Consider the following 17,378-nt stretch of genomic DNA (forward strand, 5'->3'; position numbering starts at 1 on the left):
TCCTGAATCTGGAATGGTCTAGAGAGAGATGTCCCAAAATAAATGCTAGAAAAACACTGATGGCCAGATACCACAAGTGAGTGAGGAAAAATCTGTAATAATAATAGGGTCAGCTAAATGTGAAAGCTGTGTATGCTAGAATGGGAATTTCCATCCATTATCTATACACTGTTTGATCCTCAGGGTGGCAGCGGTGCTGGAGCCTATTCCAGCTGATTGAGGGTGAAGGCAGGGGACACCCTGCACAGGTTGCCAGTCTAGGATGGGAATTTGATTGTACTCTTATTACCTCCCAAGTCTCCCATCAACAACATAAGTATTTTTTCATGATCCAATGTTCCTATGGCAGGAATAGGGTTACACATCAAAGTTAAATATATATTTCTTCAATGCTATGGAAAAAGGATGGTTATTTTGGCCACAAAGGAACTACTTGGCCAGTTCAGTTTACCAGATATTGGGTTTAATAGATTCTTGATTAACGACAGAGAAAGATGATAGATTGGGAGTGCTTCATTTTGCTGTGAAACCATAACCGCTCTTGTTAAAAGGTGGACTTTCTTGATCGTTTTCTTTCAAACATGAGGTTGATCATTGCTAGAAAGTCTACCACCCTGACTGGTTTAGAAAACTGATCACATCACTTCTGCATTTGCTCTTGACCTACCACAGTCATAGTTGACCTTTAAAAATTTAATGTAGATGTCAGTAGATAATTTTTAGTCTGCATAAACCAAATTAATTAATGTTTTATTGTGACAATCTGCTGTTTTCTACATACCCAGACTTCTTTTAGATTGATTAAAAAAAAAATGTGTCTTTTCATGGTGGGTAAAAGTGTTTCTTACGTACGTGATTTATATGTTAAAATTTCACAGTCATTTCACAAAAGTTTGTAAGACCAGACAGGCTTAACAGGATGAATCTAACTGGCAAGACCTACAGTTTAGTTTTGCTTTGTATTTATATATATATATATATATATATATATATATATATATATATATATATATATATATATATATATATATATATATATATATATATATATATACATATATATATATATATATATATATATATATATATATATATATATATATATATATATATACATACATATATATATGTATGTATATATATATATATATATATGTATATATACATATATATATGTATATATATATATATATATATATATATATATATATATATATATATATACGTGTGTGTGTGTGTGTGTGTGTGTGTACACATTACACATTTTATCTACGTATGCTTGTGTTTATGCTGCACTGTGTGACTGACTGTATGAGTGTGAGACTGTCAGAGACTGAATATTAGGACTGACTTACACAGTACAAGAATTAGAGAAGCGTTTCTTTTCTGCCCATAGGCCTGTTCCACATGGATGCACAGCTGAATGATAACTCTTTTATACTACCACCTGCCCTGGTATCTTCAGTTACTGCTGTCAGTGTTACCGGTTGTTATTGCTTTTATGTCATCCCAAATGATAACATTAGTACTGCTGCAGCTTCTGGTACGGGTGATGAAACATACAGTATTCTGCTAAAGCCTGTGTATTATGACTTTACTACATTTTGGACAATCAAAATTCCTTCATCCTTCACCTCAAGCAAATTTTCTTGAGATAAACGAAGAGCAGAGGCAAAGCGCTGTGACATAATTGATGAAAACATTTATACAGAGTGTCATTTTTCTCTAAATACTTTAAATAAGTGATATTGGCATATGAAATTTCCTGTTTTTCAAAAACTATTTGTCTCTGTGCAATGTCATCTTTTCCTCACTTCAGAAGTGTAATGTGTCTGTCCTCAGTCTTTGAATCAAACGTTTTTGTTTAGTATGTGCTCATATTAAAGGCATGACCTCCAACACATGGGATTCTCCTCTGACTCTCACACAATTACTTTCCTGCATATATAATTTTATTTATGTTTATTTACTTTATTTTTTTTAACAAAATCTGATTCTAAAAAACAGAACTTATTATGAATAAGAATATTTCAGAACTGTAATTACATTTAATCTTTAAAATAACTTGTTCTTAAGATATAATGTGCAATTAAATGCAATCCAAAAGATACGTTAATCTCAGATATGGATAATTATGATTGCGTAATATCTTATGTTTGATACCTACCAGGTTACAACCTGCTGATCCAGCTCACCAGGACTACAGCAAAGACACTGATATGTCACTCAAACTGATTAATAATACCATTAAATATCACAATAGTACATCAGCCCAGACCTATCAATATAATGGAAGTGGCATTTCAAACCACTATTCTGAAAGGTCAGGTGACAAAATAAGCCAGTTTACATTCCAGCAGACTGCTTTAGACAATTCTCAACATTTATGTCAGCACTCACTAAATATAGTCAATATATGGAAAAAACCCCCATAAAATGCATTATCTGACACTATCCAAAGATTGTCACTTGGCATTTAGTCCAAAATATACATGTTACAGACCATTTACCTTCAAGAAACAGCTAGTATATCATGTACATTAGCACTACGGTAAAACAAAATGGCTTTCTGTAACGTGATCTTTCCAGAAGCTGTTGCTCTATATCTCTGCTGCTCATGGGGGTACCCAAAAAGAGCAGTGCCATCTGGTGGCATTATTGAAAATTATGAAACTAAACTGTAGGTCTTCCTGGCCATTAAGTAAGGCAATTCTTGCATCTGAGCATTATGCCTGTTTTGCACATCAACAGCTAGTTTTTACAATGAAGTACTCCTCTTAGTGAAGTTACTGGAAAGCACTGGACAAAAGGACAAGTTCAATTTGTGTAGCATGTCTCCTGGACACAGAAGTAAAGGGACAGGGAGCAAATGAATATAGCATAAACATTATGCTACAAATTACATGGGCAAAAAGGAAAAGAAAAATAAATTCAACACATTCAAGTGTGATGTATATGTTTTTATTCCTCCAGCTTTTTGCTATATAGCAAATATTTTTTTTCTTGCATTAAATTTTGACTGTGGAAATTGTTTGGAAATTAGTAGGTGACTGCTTTCTAAGCAGAGGACAGTGGTGTGTTGAAAGACACATAAGGTCTACCATCCTATGTCAGAACCATTCTGATCATCTCCCCTTGACATTGACGTTATCATGTGAATCATTATTGGAGTTTTCTGTGGGATGACTGCCCCCTACAAAGATAAAAGCCTTGTTTCAGTGCTGCTGGAGAATTTCCGTCTTTTCTTTTCATGCTTATCTTTGTACTGACCTTGCTTAAAGTTTCTGTCTCTCTAGAACAGATGACCTGAGATAATGTTAGGGCAGTGTAATTGGATCAAAATGACAGCAAACAGGTCAAGCACTGCTATAGTGAAAAATGGGTTAAGCTGTGTTGTCTCCTGTAAATGGCACCAGTGTAGCATTCCCTAACTCAACCAGCAGCAGCAGTCCAGCTGATGACAACTTCACTCATCCACGCTCATGATGAACGGTAATTGACTTTTCACGACATGATTGGAGGAAACACACTCGGAGACCTTTGCACAAGGCTTTGGGTCAGACAGTTGCATATGCAACAGCAAGGTCACAGTTCAGCTGAACTCAATTTGGCATTGCAAACTGACAAGCAAGCAAATGTGGGACAAATTGAGTGAGCAGTGGGATTGATTTAAGGCTAAGGATACTCTTTAGGCAAAAATCAGGGGCACATTCAGAGGTTCATGAGCTATATGACACAGTATCCTCCTGTGTGTTGTACAGATGAAAAGGAATGCCCCAATAACTACATTATAATGGAAAAATCCATTAGTCAGTGACGGGGTACCGTTATGATGCTTTGATTTTATCAATGCAGTCTTACATGTTTATGGTAGAATCTTATATTACAGTAGACAACCAGGTACTATTGTATTTTACCTAGAGGACAAAAGATTAAAATTTTGACACATAGCACTGTAGTTTCATCTACATTAACTTTTAGGCAGATGCTCCATCTGCTTAAGGTTATTATTTTTTACTTTCAGCACAGGAAAAAGGCCCACACTGAGACAAGTCTACATTATGCATTGCAATTTGATAAATCAAACCTTAGTGTCTGTTAAACAACTTGAGTCAAGATAGGGCCCTGTTCCCCCATCTATGGCAGCACAAATCAAATCAGGTCAGGATGCTTAATTGTAGACCAATCAACCTTTACTAATGTAATGTCACTTTTACTTAACATGAATAAATGAGAAATCTCTCTGCTTGAGGAGTGTGTTGAGTGAGAAGGAGTACCAGAGCTGGCGTGGGCATGATGGGAATGAACCGTTTGATCTGCTGAATATTAATGCTCCTCCTAGATTATAAGGATTATTAGTTCTTTTCTCGGCTGACAATGGAGTTATTTTCAGAACCCATCGATTAAATTACTGAGGGAAATGCCTTTGATATGAGCACGCCCACATGAGGAGCCACTTTTGGATTATGAGTGGTGTTAATTCCAACCCACTGCCTAACCATTGTATGTTATTAAAATCGAAAAAAAAAAAAAAACACACAAGAGAAATTCAGATGAGCAGCCTTTTTTAAAATTCAGTAAAAAAAAATCTTAATCAGCAATACAGTAATTCATGCAATAAACTTTTAATTTACTAATCCAATTAACAGCATAAAGGCATTGCAATGCTTATTGACTCATAAAATGTTTCTGGACAACTACCTAACCTTTGTTTTTTTTTCTCTCTTGTCTCCCCAGGCAGGACAACTACACTAGGTCTAATTTATTGTGTATTCTTGTGTCATTATGCAACTGCAGTAAACATATATGTATGTGTGTGTGTGTGTTCTTTGTTAATTGTCACAGGTTTAGCCCCTACGAGTGGTATAACCCCCACCCTTGCAACCCTGACTCGGATGTAGTGGAAAACAATTTCACCCTGCTAAATAGTTTCTGGTTCGGAGTTGGAGCTCTCATGCAGCAAGGTAGACGCCTCTGCGTGCCCTTCTTTTTCTAGCACAAGTCCCACTTTTTTGCTGGGGGTCAACTTTGCTATTTAATCAGGCCTGTGAACATGCATGGGGGCCTCTGTGCATGTAAGCAGACGCTTCACAGGTAGAGTCCAGCAGGATTGATTGACTGGAATTTGAGTGAAGTGATCAGTGAATGAGGATGGTGCTCCTGCATGTTTCTCTTCTTCATGCCCCCCATTCTTCCCCTCCCTCTTACTTTCCCCACCTTTTCACAGCCATCTCAACAGGTAAGTGTACCCAGCCAGAATACCTGAGATGAATCAAGTGGGTGAGACTGAATGAGAATGTGAACTCAGCAGCTTACTCTGCCTGCTGGTTTTGTTTCCTTCTGCCAGACCAATTCCATATCTTCTCAACTAGTTGGCATCCCTGGGCTGAGAATAACGATGACATTTTAGCAGACATTAAATGTCATCCTTTCAATAATTTTGTAGCATTTGACCTTATGGTGCATGTCACAATAAGAGACATATTGCATTTTTATTTAGCAGTTCTTTCATAGCAGTTCACCATGCAACATACTGAAACAGGTAGTAATGACTAGGCCTTGGAAAGCGTGGTATATATGTATGTCTTGCATCAGAACAGTGGAATGGAGCACACAGAAAACCCCTTTCACCAGTTAGTTCACACAAAATACAAGGAAGACGAGTAAACCCCCTTTATCTTTAGTGGTATGAAGTCATGCAGATGGTTTTGGATTTGTATGATCAGGTTTGGTATCTGTTTCTGCCTTTACTGCAGTACAGTGAAAGAGATGGTGCTGCTCATAGTGCTGATAAAGTGAAGCTATATAATAACTGTAATCAATTCAAATTATATAATTCACTGAGTGCTTTATTGTGAACCACAAACTAATTAATTTCACTGAAAGTTAGCACACTGAATGTATAGCAGTAAAATATTTTTCTGTGGAAAAATATCTTCCTGAATTTACAAAATTTCAATTTTCAATTTCAAAATAGAGCAATTGCATAGCATTCCATATAGGACAAGAATATTGACCTGATTCTGATTTATAAATGCAAATTCAATTTCAATTCAATTACATTTGATTTATATAATGCCAATTAAAATTCAAAATGTCTCACATGGGGATGCATGCATGATATAAGTAACATAGATGATACATACAAAGTACAAGCCAACATTGAAACTGATTCATAAGTTCACTGTTATGGTGTAAGGCTCTGGTATTAAATATATTGCATGTATAGCTGGTAGTAAGATGCAGTGTGTAGATGAACATATGAAGTATATCAATTAAATTGCTCAACACTGTCTGAATTTTGCATAAATGGAAACCATCAGCTCTGTTTAAATTGACCAGTATTCTTATAATATTATTTCTTTCTATCAAATGACAGCATTTCCCTAAAACTGTTGTTGCTGCTCCACTAAAATGCATGTGCACCTCTCCAAAAAAACGCAGTCTAAATGACTAGATCCCACTACAGCTATGGGCACAAATATGTTAAAGTATATCTATCTATCTGTCTGTCTATCTATCTGTCTATCTGTCTGTCTGTCTGTCTGTCTGTCTATGGATGTATATATATATATATATATATATATATATATATATACACATATACATATACATATATATGTATACGTATACGTATACATATATATATATATATATATATATATATATATATATATATATATATATATATATATATATATATATATATATATATATATATATACGTATACGTATACGTATACGTGTGTGTGTGTGTGTGTGTGTGTGTGTGTGTGTGTGTGTGTGTGTGTGTGGACATCTCAGACTTTCCAAACATTTAATAGCTAATTTCTCTTGCTGGCTGATTGCATGCTATGACTTACTATAGCATGTTTACTAACATTCCCAAAATTGCTACTAATCATAGTTTACTTATTTTACTTGAAAGACGCAAGTCGAATTTCTGTCAATTATTTGGAAATAAAAACATAAACAGTGGTTTAATTGAAACCTTGTCCCATCAAAATCACAAAAGGATTATTAACATATTGAGCATTTAAAAAATGCTTTTAACTGTGAAGGACCTGATCAACATAATAATCCATTGTAGCTGCTAGACACAGTCTAGTGAACTGTATAATTCTTTGAAAGGCCAGTGGAACACATTTGGAGGGGTGACCAGTTGAGAAGATGTGGCAGAGGGCCAAAGGCTGTGAAACTAGGCTGGATGAACACAGTGTCTGTATGGTACCATGCTGGTCTACACTGTAGAGAGGCTCCCCTGCCAGGTGGCCTGCCCCGCCCCCCAGAAAACCGTGGGATGTGCTGTTTGGTCATGACGTTACCTTGGGTACATGACAGTCAGCCCCAACCAGGCTCTGTTTGGGTTTGACTCGCCTCTCTGAGTGGGTCCCACCTTGTTTTCTGTTCATATTTGTGAGGGGAAATAAGAAAAGAAGCTCACAGCTGGTACCATGTTCAACTTTTAAACCTGTATCTGATAGCTACTCATGGACCCTACACAGAGCAAGCAGAATCAGTTGTTATTCATACTGGTGAATATGTTTTTTTTTTGTTGTTGTTGTTGTTTTAAATGCTTGCTACCTTGATTTTGTTTTTGGTTATGGTTTGAGGAATGGACAGTGGATGACTACTGGGAATGCTGGGTGATTTTGATGCAATGGTTGAGCCAAAGTCACACTGTTTTCCTGCTAGCTTTAAGAGAAGCCATTACAAGATTAGCCTTTAGGGAAGCCCTCTACATTTCAATCGTGAAATTGGTGTTTATCTGTTAAAAGGGATGTTAATGCAAGATCTGTATCTGCAAAAAAAAAAGAAGAAATAAATTAAAAATTAAAAGAATTAACACTTTTCAACACATTTGGTATGACTTTAAATATCAGGCAAAACTAGCAGAGCAAGTCTACTTGTGGGACAACGGATGGAAACTAGCCTTGTGCTAAATCCAGTGCATTTACTACAACCTTGTGTAAACTATAATGAGATTGTATGTTCAATGATATGCACTGTCCCATCCACATAAATAAACAAACAAACTTGTACAGTCATTTGTAGAATAAAATGTTACCATGCAGTGGTGGGTTATGAATGGCGTGTAACAAATAGAATTGAAAAAAAGGTAAAGAGAAACATTTTACACTGACTGACAGCTGAAAGCAGGAGCACATCACAAGCACAGGTTTCAATACAGTTATGTAAATCTGCTTGTTGCTGCATGTCACAATTCATATGGTACACCTTCTGGTCAAGTTCATAATTTCAGGTAATATGATCATTTAGGTCATAGAATGGACCTTCAGAACCTCCATATCATTTTTGCAAAGTAGTCTTTATCCTTGACCAGATTGGGAGTGTACATGAATCACTCACACAGTTTTTCCTTGTCTAGTAATGTGTTGCAGTTGACCATGTGGACACAGCATGAAGATTCAAAAATACTAAGAATAAAATTAATATAAACTACTGTGGGTTGAGTGATATAGGGCTTCTTCTGTGACAGTTCTATCTAAATCTAGAATCTTTATTCATTACTTCAGTATGCAATGAGTAAAATACAGTGTTGTACTAGTCCTATCAGTTTCTAAACTGGAATACCAGGTGTCATGATAGTTTACCTGATTTAGCAGGTGAACCATGAATTGGGGATAAAAGAACCCACTGCAGTGGAATGAATCCATTCTGACTCATGATGTATAACATGCTGCTTGTCATTTCCAAACTCTTCTCCCTCACCTTTCCTGGCACTGCGCTATAATATAGGGCAAAATAATCTGTGTTATCTGCACATTTAGTTTTTTATTACATTTGGCAGCCAACACAGCCATTGTGCATACAATATCTTGGTTATAACTTAACAGGTAAGTTTACCAATTAAAATGTTCTAAAACCTTCATGTGTTCTTGGGTGAAACAGTAAGGGGAGAATTCTGGGAGGCATATGCCAGCTCCAGGGTGCCATTCTTTGCCCTTTGCTGTATCTGTAGAAGCAGACACACACTGCAGCTGGCTGCCATGTCTTCCCCGGCATGCTCCCACTTTACTAGACAGTTCACTCAAGGGACTGTGAGAAAGACAGAAAGTTTGATGAGAAGTGAGACTGAAGATTGAGGCTCTTGCAAAGGGAGTGGAGCACAGAGTTGTTAACCTCCTATAACTCTGACTCTGTATCAGCTTTCCCTCTGCGTGAATGTACAAAATCCGAACTTTCAGTTTCTTATGCTGCTCGAGTAAAATGGTCCTGATATAACCCAGGCCCACTTCCTCTCACCCAGACAACAAACATCCCTACATTACTTTCATTGCTACTCTTATGCAGACATACCCTCCATCTGCTGCATGCATTCTGCAGAAAACTTGAATGACAATCTGTCACTGTAAAGCAATGATTTTACTACCTTGCCGACACACACATAGACACCACGGCTGCATAGCTGTTGCTATTATACTTCTGCTGGACTTTTGGCACCTTTTATAAAGTAAATAGTTAGGCCTTGCTCAAGGACAACTTGGTGGTGCTCGGCCTTGATCCCCTAACCTGCTGATCAGTAGGCTAAAATAAGAAAACAGACACAGGCTGTACAGATAAAAGAGTTTGTTTTGTAGGATAATGTTATTTCTTTTACACCGACAAATCCAAGATAAGATGGTTTTACCTTAGACTGCAGTTGCAGTTGAAACATGTCAGCTAAGGTAAAGCCATCTTATCTTGGATTTGTCGGTGTAAAAGAAATAACGTTATCCTATGATAGTCAACGACAAAATGAACATCATCCAAAGAGTTTGTTTTGTTTTGGAATTAAATACCACTAATGCTTATGGCTTTACTAGCATATAACTGGCTGGACTGACCTCCTCCAGTTAAAGTCATTTTTTTCAGTCACATGTTGAATTTCAAGGGAATAGATGGGGAAATCTCTCCAGGCAATACTGTGAAGGGAGACAGGCTGTTGAGCGCATATGAGGAGCATGATTCACCAGTGTAAGACTAAACATCAGTCATGCCACTGTGTCCACTGTCTGAATGTGTGATTAAGGCAACAGATGCAGAGCAACACATCCCAGCAATGCCTGGCCTGGCCTCAGTACAGCCCCCACTCCAGCCTAATCCTGTTCCAGTCCTCACGCCATCTTCTGCTCCTCTCGTTCAGGATCTGAGCTCATGCCGAAAGCCCTCTCCACCAGAATTGTAGGAGGAATCTGGTGGTTTTTCACGCTCATCATCATCTCCTCCTACACGGCAAACCTGGCGGCCTTCCTCACTGTCGAGAGGATGGAGTCGCCCATCGACTCTGCAGACGATCTGGCCAAGCAGACGAAGATAGAATATGGAGTGGTAGAGGACGGATCCACCATGACCTTCTTTAAGGTTAGTTTAAGCTGGATTTTTATTAAACCAACTGCAGGTCTTTCTCCTGTAGTGTCCTGCTGCTCTCACCCATGGGTATTCACAACTGTGCATGTATTTGGATATTTTTTTATTGTGACAGAGGATTTTTTTTAATCAATAGGGTAAACTGCTACAGCAACTTTACCATCTCAAAGTGATAAGGTATTGATAATTATAATCCAGTACAATCCATTATACTGAAATGAGCCATTCAGTACTTTAAATACTTTTACTTTTGGTTCTAGCTAATATTTTTGTATGGTTATTTCAATAAAATCATGAATGTAACACTTTATGTATTATAAAGTGGTGTTACTATATTTTAACATAGAATAGAATAGCCACTTTATTGTCAACCAGATCTTACATTAGTTGGTGCATATTATGACTGAAATTTTGACGCAAAAAGCTCGACTGATAAAAACAAAAACAAAAAAAAAAATATTCTAAATAAAAAACAACTCCATTATATACATGTAAAAGACTATATAAAGATATTTATATCTATGCATATATAAACACACATACACACTCACACACACACACACATGCACATAACCCTAACCCTAACCCTAAAATGATGGGTCAATTATGCTCAGAATGCTTACTTAAATATCTTCCTTGCTTAGCAAAGACATTTAAGACTCTTTGTAGGATGGATAGAATAACAGAATCATAAGAATTATGTCATTCGGTCAGTTATACAATGGTGTCATAGATAGATAGATAGATAGATAGATAGATAGATAGATAGATAGATAGATAGATAGATAGATAGATAGATAGATAGATAGATAGATAGATAGATAGATAGATAGATAGATAGATAGATAGAGTGAGACTACCCCTCAAAAGTTTGGTGTCACCCAGACAATTCCATGTTTTCCATGAAAACTCCCCCTTTTATTCATGTGCTAACATAACTGCACAAAGGTTTTCTAATCATCAGTGAGCCTTTCAACACCATTAGCTAACATAATGTAGCATTAGAACACGTGTGATGGTTGCTGGAAATGTTCCTCTGCACCTTCCATTCAAAATCAGCCGTTTCCAGCTAGAATAGTCTTTTACCACAATAACAATGTCTAGACTGGATTTCTGATTAATTTAATGTTATCTTCATTGAAAAAAACTGCTTTTCTTTCAAAAATAAGGACATTTCTAAATGACTCCAAACTTTTGAACAGTAGTGTATAGTTCTTTTTTTTAAAAATTCCAGGTCCCTCTACAAGACAGGACTGTAGAATTGAGTAATAATGAATCACCTGGCTGAGTTGATAACAAAAGGTGCCAATTTCAGACAAAAATAGATTGTATCAAAAATCAGTTGACACTTAAGCTGCAGGACTTTGGGGCTGCTGGATGTCTGTGGCTTAATAACTGTTGCCTACTCTGATCAGCTGGTATTTGAGTCTTTCCTTTCAGTCCCTCTCTTGGACGTGATTTAAACCCTGAAAACTCATCTCTGTGTATGTTTGTCTGAAAATAATCCCTTCCTGCCTTAATGTCTTAAGTGTAATTCTATGCTATTCATAAAAATGGAGGACATCAAATCTCTCATAGCTCACATTGTGGATAACTTATAAAGCACTTGAATCCATCGAGTTTGATTAGCTGTTTAAAGGAACTTTGGAATGTGCAGATCTATGAAGTCCCTGCCTCCATCTCCACTCAATACTCCTCCACTCTGTCTGACTGGAGCACACTACTTCACCTACAGCTCTTTTCAAACACTAAAACTAGTTTGCATTACACAGTGACAAGTTGTATCAACGGACTAACGCAACCACACGTTTGACCCACAAAGTGAGTCAAAGGAAGAATCATGATATGGAAAGTCCCATCACACATGTTGACATATTTGATATGCATTAAACCCTGGAAATCTCAATCCATGTTGTTGAGACAACCATTGCACAATGCATTTTCAGTTAGAAAAGTCTTGGCTTGTCTGGTGAGTGGTGCTTTCAGCTTGACTGCTTAGTTTGCTCATGATGTGTCTTCTAGCCTAGAAAAAAACTGTGCTTTTCACTGGTGGGGATCTTCAAGAATGATCTGTAATCTGTAAGTAGTTTATTACTACTAGCACTCCTAATTGTTTCCTGTGATCACATAAACATGACTTCATAAGAAAGCTGTTCACTCAGGAAGTTGGGAACATATGGCGCTCAAATGTATATTTCCAAGATGGCTTTATAAAATGTATTTTTATGTATTTAATTTTTACCCCGTAAATAGATTTCCACAGGATGTTTAACCACTTGGCTATTTCTATGGCCATTTATTATGTTCTGGGTCATTAGAATCCACAACTTATGACTAGAATGGTCACTAAATGATCGCTGGACTGACTAAAACAGCAGGCAATTTCTGCTTCACCTAACGTGCGTTCCTTGACACTGCAAACTCCATAGAAGAAAATCCTGGGCAGAAAGAGTAAGTTCAAACTCAAGATCTTCTTGCTGTGAGGTCACACTGTTCATCACTAAGCAACTGTGCCACCATGATCAAATGCTGCTCTACCATTTTGCCAGTGAAATAGTTTGTAAGCATGCAGCAGTAAGAATTCTTTCCCTGCCAAGGCTCTGCTTGATGATTCCATCTGTGTAGGATCTCATAGAATGTGTGCTCTATATCAAGGATATTCTGTTAGACCAGCCAAGTTTGAACATTTTCCTCCATTAGTTGTCCTTTTTTTCTCTTACAGTCAGTGGATGGCACTCGGAAAGACTTGAGATTTATCTTTTCTTCACACCTCATTTTAGTCCATCTGTGCAATAAGACACATGCGTTCACAGGTACTGCTCACACACAGGAAGACAGTTATGATTAATATGTTTTTGTGTCTCGTCTTCACACTGAAACATACTCACACCACTTCATCAGGAAACTTATGTGGTGATAGTTGTGCAGTCTCTTTATCATTTTACCAAACAAATTAATGAAAACAACATTTGGTGTAAGAAGCAACATATGTGCTTCTTAATCATACTACCTATGCTGAGGTCCCTCTGCAGCCAGTTTTTACAAATTCAGGTCAGACACTGTTAGTTCTAGCCATTTGTGCATTATTCTCAAAGCTGGTATACAGTGAGGGAAATAAGTATTTGATCCCCTGTATTTCATGATTTTGGCCACATACAAAAAATGAGCAGGCTATAATTTTAAGAGTAGTTTATTTTAACTTTAAGAGACAGAATATCAATGAAAAATATATGGAAAAAATCCAGAAAAAGACATGATCTTGTGGTTAAAAATTAATTTCAAGTTGATCAAGAGAAATAAGTATTAGATTCTCTTCCTCTCAGCAAGAATTTTGGCTCCCACAAATTGGTTATGTGTCCAAGAGGCACACATATGATAAAGATAAGATAAGATAAGATAAAATAAGATAAGATAAAAATACTTTATTAATCCCCAGAGGGGAAATTCAGGTATCCAGCAGCCTACAGTATGCAACATACATTCAGACTCATCCATACACAGAAAAAAGATAAATAGTAAAAAAGATAAACAACAGGTTAAAAGCTACTATCAATAGTAATAAAGTGCACATTAGCAAGATCCGTTGTACAGTCTTATTGCAGTCGATACAAATGACCTCCTGAACCTCTCAGTTCTGCAGCACATAGAAAGGAGATGTGCACTGCGGCTGTTTTGCTGAGCGGCCACAGTTTCATGCAGGGGATGCCTGCTGTTACTGAGGATGGACTTCATCATACTCCTCATTCTGTTCTCCACCAGTTCTCCAACAGAGTCCACCCCCCTCCCCATCACCAACACACACTTCCAGACCAGCTTGTCCAGCCGATTCCCCTCTTTAACTGTCATGCAGTTTCCCCAGCACACCACAGCAAAAACTACAGCAGTAGCCACAACCGATTGATAAAAAGGTACAGCATCTCATTACAGACATCAAAAGATTTCAGTCTTCTGAGGAAGTAGAGTCTGCTCTGACCCTTTTTGTATGCTGCATTAGCATGCACTGACCAGTCCAATTTGTGATCCAGGTGGACACCCAGATATTTGTAGGTAGTGACCACCTCGATACACTCACCGCCAATCCGAACTGGTAGGTGCTGCGATTTCTGCCTGCCAAAGTCCACTATCGTCTCCTTCACTTTGGACGTGTTTAGCATTAGTTTATTGCACCTGCTCCAGTGTGTGAAGTTCGAGATGCCCTTCCTGTATTTGCCCTCATCCCCTCCCTTCACACAGGCCACCACAGCCGTATCATCAGAGTATTCCTGGATGTGACATGATGATGACTGATAGGCCAAGTCTGATGTGTAAAGGGTGAAGAAGCTCCAATGCTGGTCACCACAGTTCCAGAGACTATATTCTCCAGCTTTACGTACTGTGGCCTCTCTGTCCAGTAGTTGGTAATCCATTTCATGAAAGCAGGCTCCACACTCAGTTCCTCAAGTTTGTCTCTCAACATCATTGGCTGAATGGTGTTAAAAACACTTGAGAAATCAAAAAACATCAGCCTCATATACCCCCGAGTACCATCAAGAAAAGATAGGGTCTGGTGAAGCATGTACAAGATGGCATCCTCCACACCCATGCCCTCTTGATAGGCAAACTGTAAGGGATCCAGCGCTCTCTGCAATTGTGGTCCCAGGAGCCGGAGAAGGAGCCTCTCAAGGGTCTTCATGATCACAGACATGAGGACCACTGGTCTGTAATCCTTGACCCCAGATGGAGACTCCGGTTGAAGAGGGTGTGCAGAGGCACTGCAAGCTCCACAGTACTCTCCTTCAGAAGCCTCTGTGGTATTCCATCAGGATCTGCCCACTTGCCAGGATGCACTCTTCTCAGCTCCATCCTCACCTCATCCACAGTGAAGAAATCTGTGGGGGGAACCCCAGCAGCAAAGGTGGAACAACCACTGGTGAATGAGCCCATTCTGCTTCAGAAATTGATTATCGGAACTTGTTTTGTGTACGTGTGAAAGAAACCTGTCCAAAGAATCACATTTTGCATCTTCAACTTCACCATCATGTGCAAGAGTAGAGTAAATGCTGTAGGGCATTTGACTTCTTTCTCTAAAAGAGGCAGCATTAGGTTCTACATAGATATACATAACATCTTAATCATAATCTTGCTGCATATTTGAATCAATAATCAAGAGTTTTCCAAAGAGACAAGATTGTAGAGCTTCTTAAGGTGGGAAAGGGCTACAAGAGCACCAGCAGGCACTCAGTAAGAGAGTGACAACTGTCGGTGCAATCATTTGCAAATGGAAGAAAGAAAAAAAACAAGAAGATCCCACCTTGTGATCATCAGAAAGATCGAGGATAATCCCAAAACTACACAGGAGGAACAGTCACCTAAAAAAAAAAAAAAAAAAAAAAAAAATTAGTAACACATTGTATCACAAGAGTTTAGAAAATGCAGAAAGATCCCCCTGCTCAAGAAGGCACATGTACAGGCCCATCTGCCGTTTACCAATGTGCATTTGAATGATACTCATTAGGCTTAGGAGAATGTGATTTGGTAAGATGAGACCAAAATGGAGCTCTCTGGCATCAATTGACTTGCCATGCTTGGAGAGAGAAGAATGCTGACTAAGAACACCCATCCTCACAGTCGAGCACGGAAGTGGAAACAATATGGTTTGGGGGTGTTTCTCTGCCAAAGGTACCAGACGACAGCACCGCATCAAGGAAACAATGAATGTGGCCATTACTGAGAAACCTTAGGCAAGAGCCTCCTTCAGTCAGCCAGAGCACTTAAAATGAGTGATCGGTAGGTCTTCCAGCAGGATAAGTCAAGGCAACTAAGACGTGCCTCAAGACGAAGCACATTAAGGTCAGGGTCTTGACAGTCTCCAGAATTTAATCCTATAGATAATCTATGGAGGGAGCTGAAGCTTCACATTTCTAAGCAACAGCCTTGGAACATTAAGGATCTGGAGAGACTCTGCAAAGAGGAGTGGTCTTAAATACCTCCTGAGATATGTGCACACCTGGTGATCAACTACAAAAAATATCTGATGTCTGTGGTTGTGAACAAGGGTTACTCCAACAAGTACTATGTCATATTTTGTTGGGGGGTTCAAATACTTATTTCCCTTGATCAACTGGAAAACTGGTGTCTATAGGTATCCGAAAATGTGTTTTTCTGAATTTTCATTAATACTGTGTCTCTTACAGTTAAAATGAACCTACTATTAAACTCATAGACAGTTATTTTTTTTGCATGTTGCCAAATTTATGAAATATGCAAGCAAGCAAATACTTCCCTCACTGTATATACAAAGTGTACAACCCTGTGTCACTGAAATTATGTTCCTATACAACTGAACTGCATTCTCATTTATGGTTTGAAAGAGGGGAAAACATCCCGGAATGTAAGACCATGACGTAGTGGGAATCATATCCAATTTGAATGAACCACAAAGACTGCCTTAAGTGAAAGCATAAGTTTGCAACAGGATATTTCACCAAGGTGATGTCTTTTGTTTGTGTGTGGTACCATTATTTTCAGATTTGAGTTTTATTTTCACTCACTGTTTGCTTTACACCCTTTGACAACATTTATGAAGCTTCTCCTCTATTTTTTAATCACAATGATGTTACCCACTAAATCTAATATACAAGTGCAGCACCAGTTTAAAATATGCACTGTGAAGAAATATTTTATGGCTCGATATCAAAAGTTGTCCATATATTCAGTGATCTAATCATTGTGGTATCATTTCTATGCCACTCCTGTGGCAAAATATTGAATCTAAAATTCAAATATTTTCTGTCACACAGATTCATTTAAGCATTGTATGTCAAAGCAACCCTTTCCCTGGACTGGAGAATAAGTAATTTGATTGATGTGCTACACCTAAAACCTAAAATCACCAATTAACCTCACGTTTTTGGACTGTCGGAAGAAGCTGGAGTACCCAGAGAAAACACCATGCATAGGGAGAACATGCAAACTCCCTAGTTGGGGGTCACAGCCCCTAATGTTTCTATTACCACTGGACTCACTGT

The 17,378-nt window shown here is 38.0% G+C and overlaps 1 protein-coding gene across 2 annotated transcripts in view; it reads left to right on the plus strand.

Moving 5' to 3' along the window:
* The window catches only part of grik2 (glutamate receptor, ionotropic, kainate 2), a 384,084-nt gene that overhangs the window by 301,063 nt on the left and 65,643 nt on the right, over positions 1 to 17,378 (plus strand). For both annotated transcript variants that reach the window (XM_055013796.1, XM_055013797.1), the window contains exons 13-14: positions 4,846 to 4,964; positions 10,148 to 10,365. In XM_055013796.1, the coding sequence (XP_054869771.1) occupies positions 4,846 to 4,964; positions 10,148 to 10,365 (337 nt within the window). The remainder of the gene's footprint in view (positions 1 to 4,845; positions 4,965 to 10,147; positions 10,366 to 17,378) is intronic.

Source organism: Amphiprion ocellaris, chromosome 9 (assembly GCF_022539595.1).
Source record: "Amphiprion ocellaris isolate individual 3 ecotype Okinawa chromosome 9, ASM2253959v1, whole genome shotgun sequence".
NCBI lineage: Eukaryota > Metazoa > Chordata > Actinopteri > Pomacentridae > Amphiprion > Amphiprion ocellaris.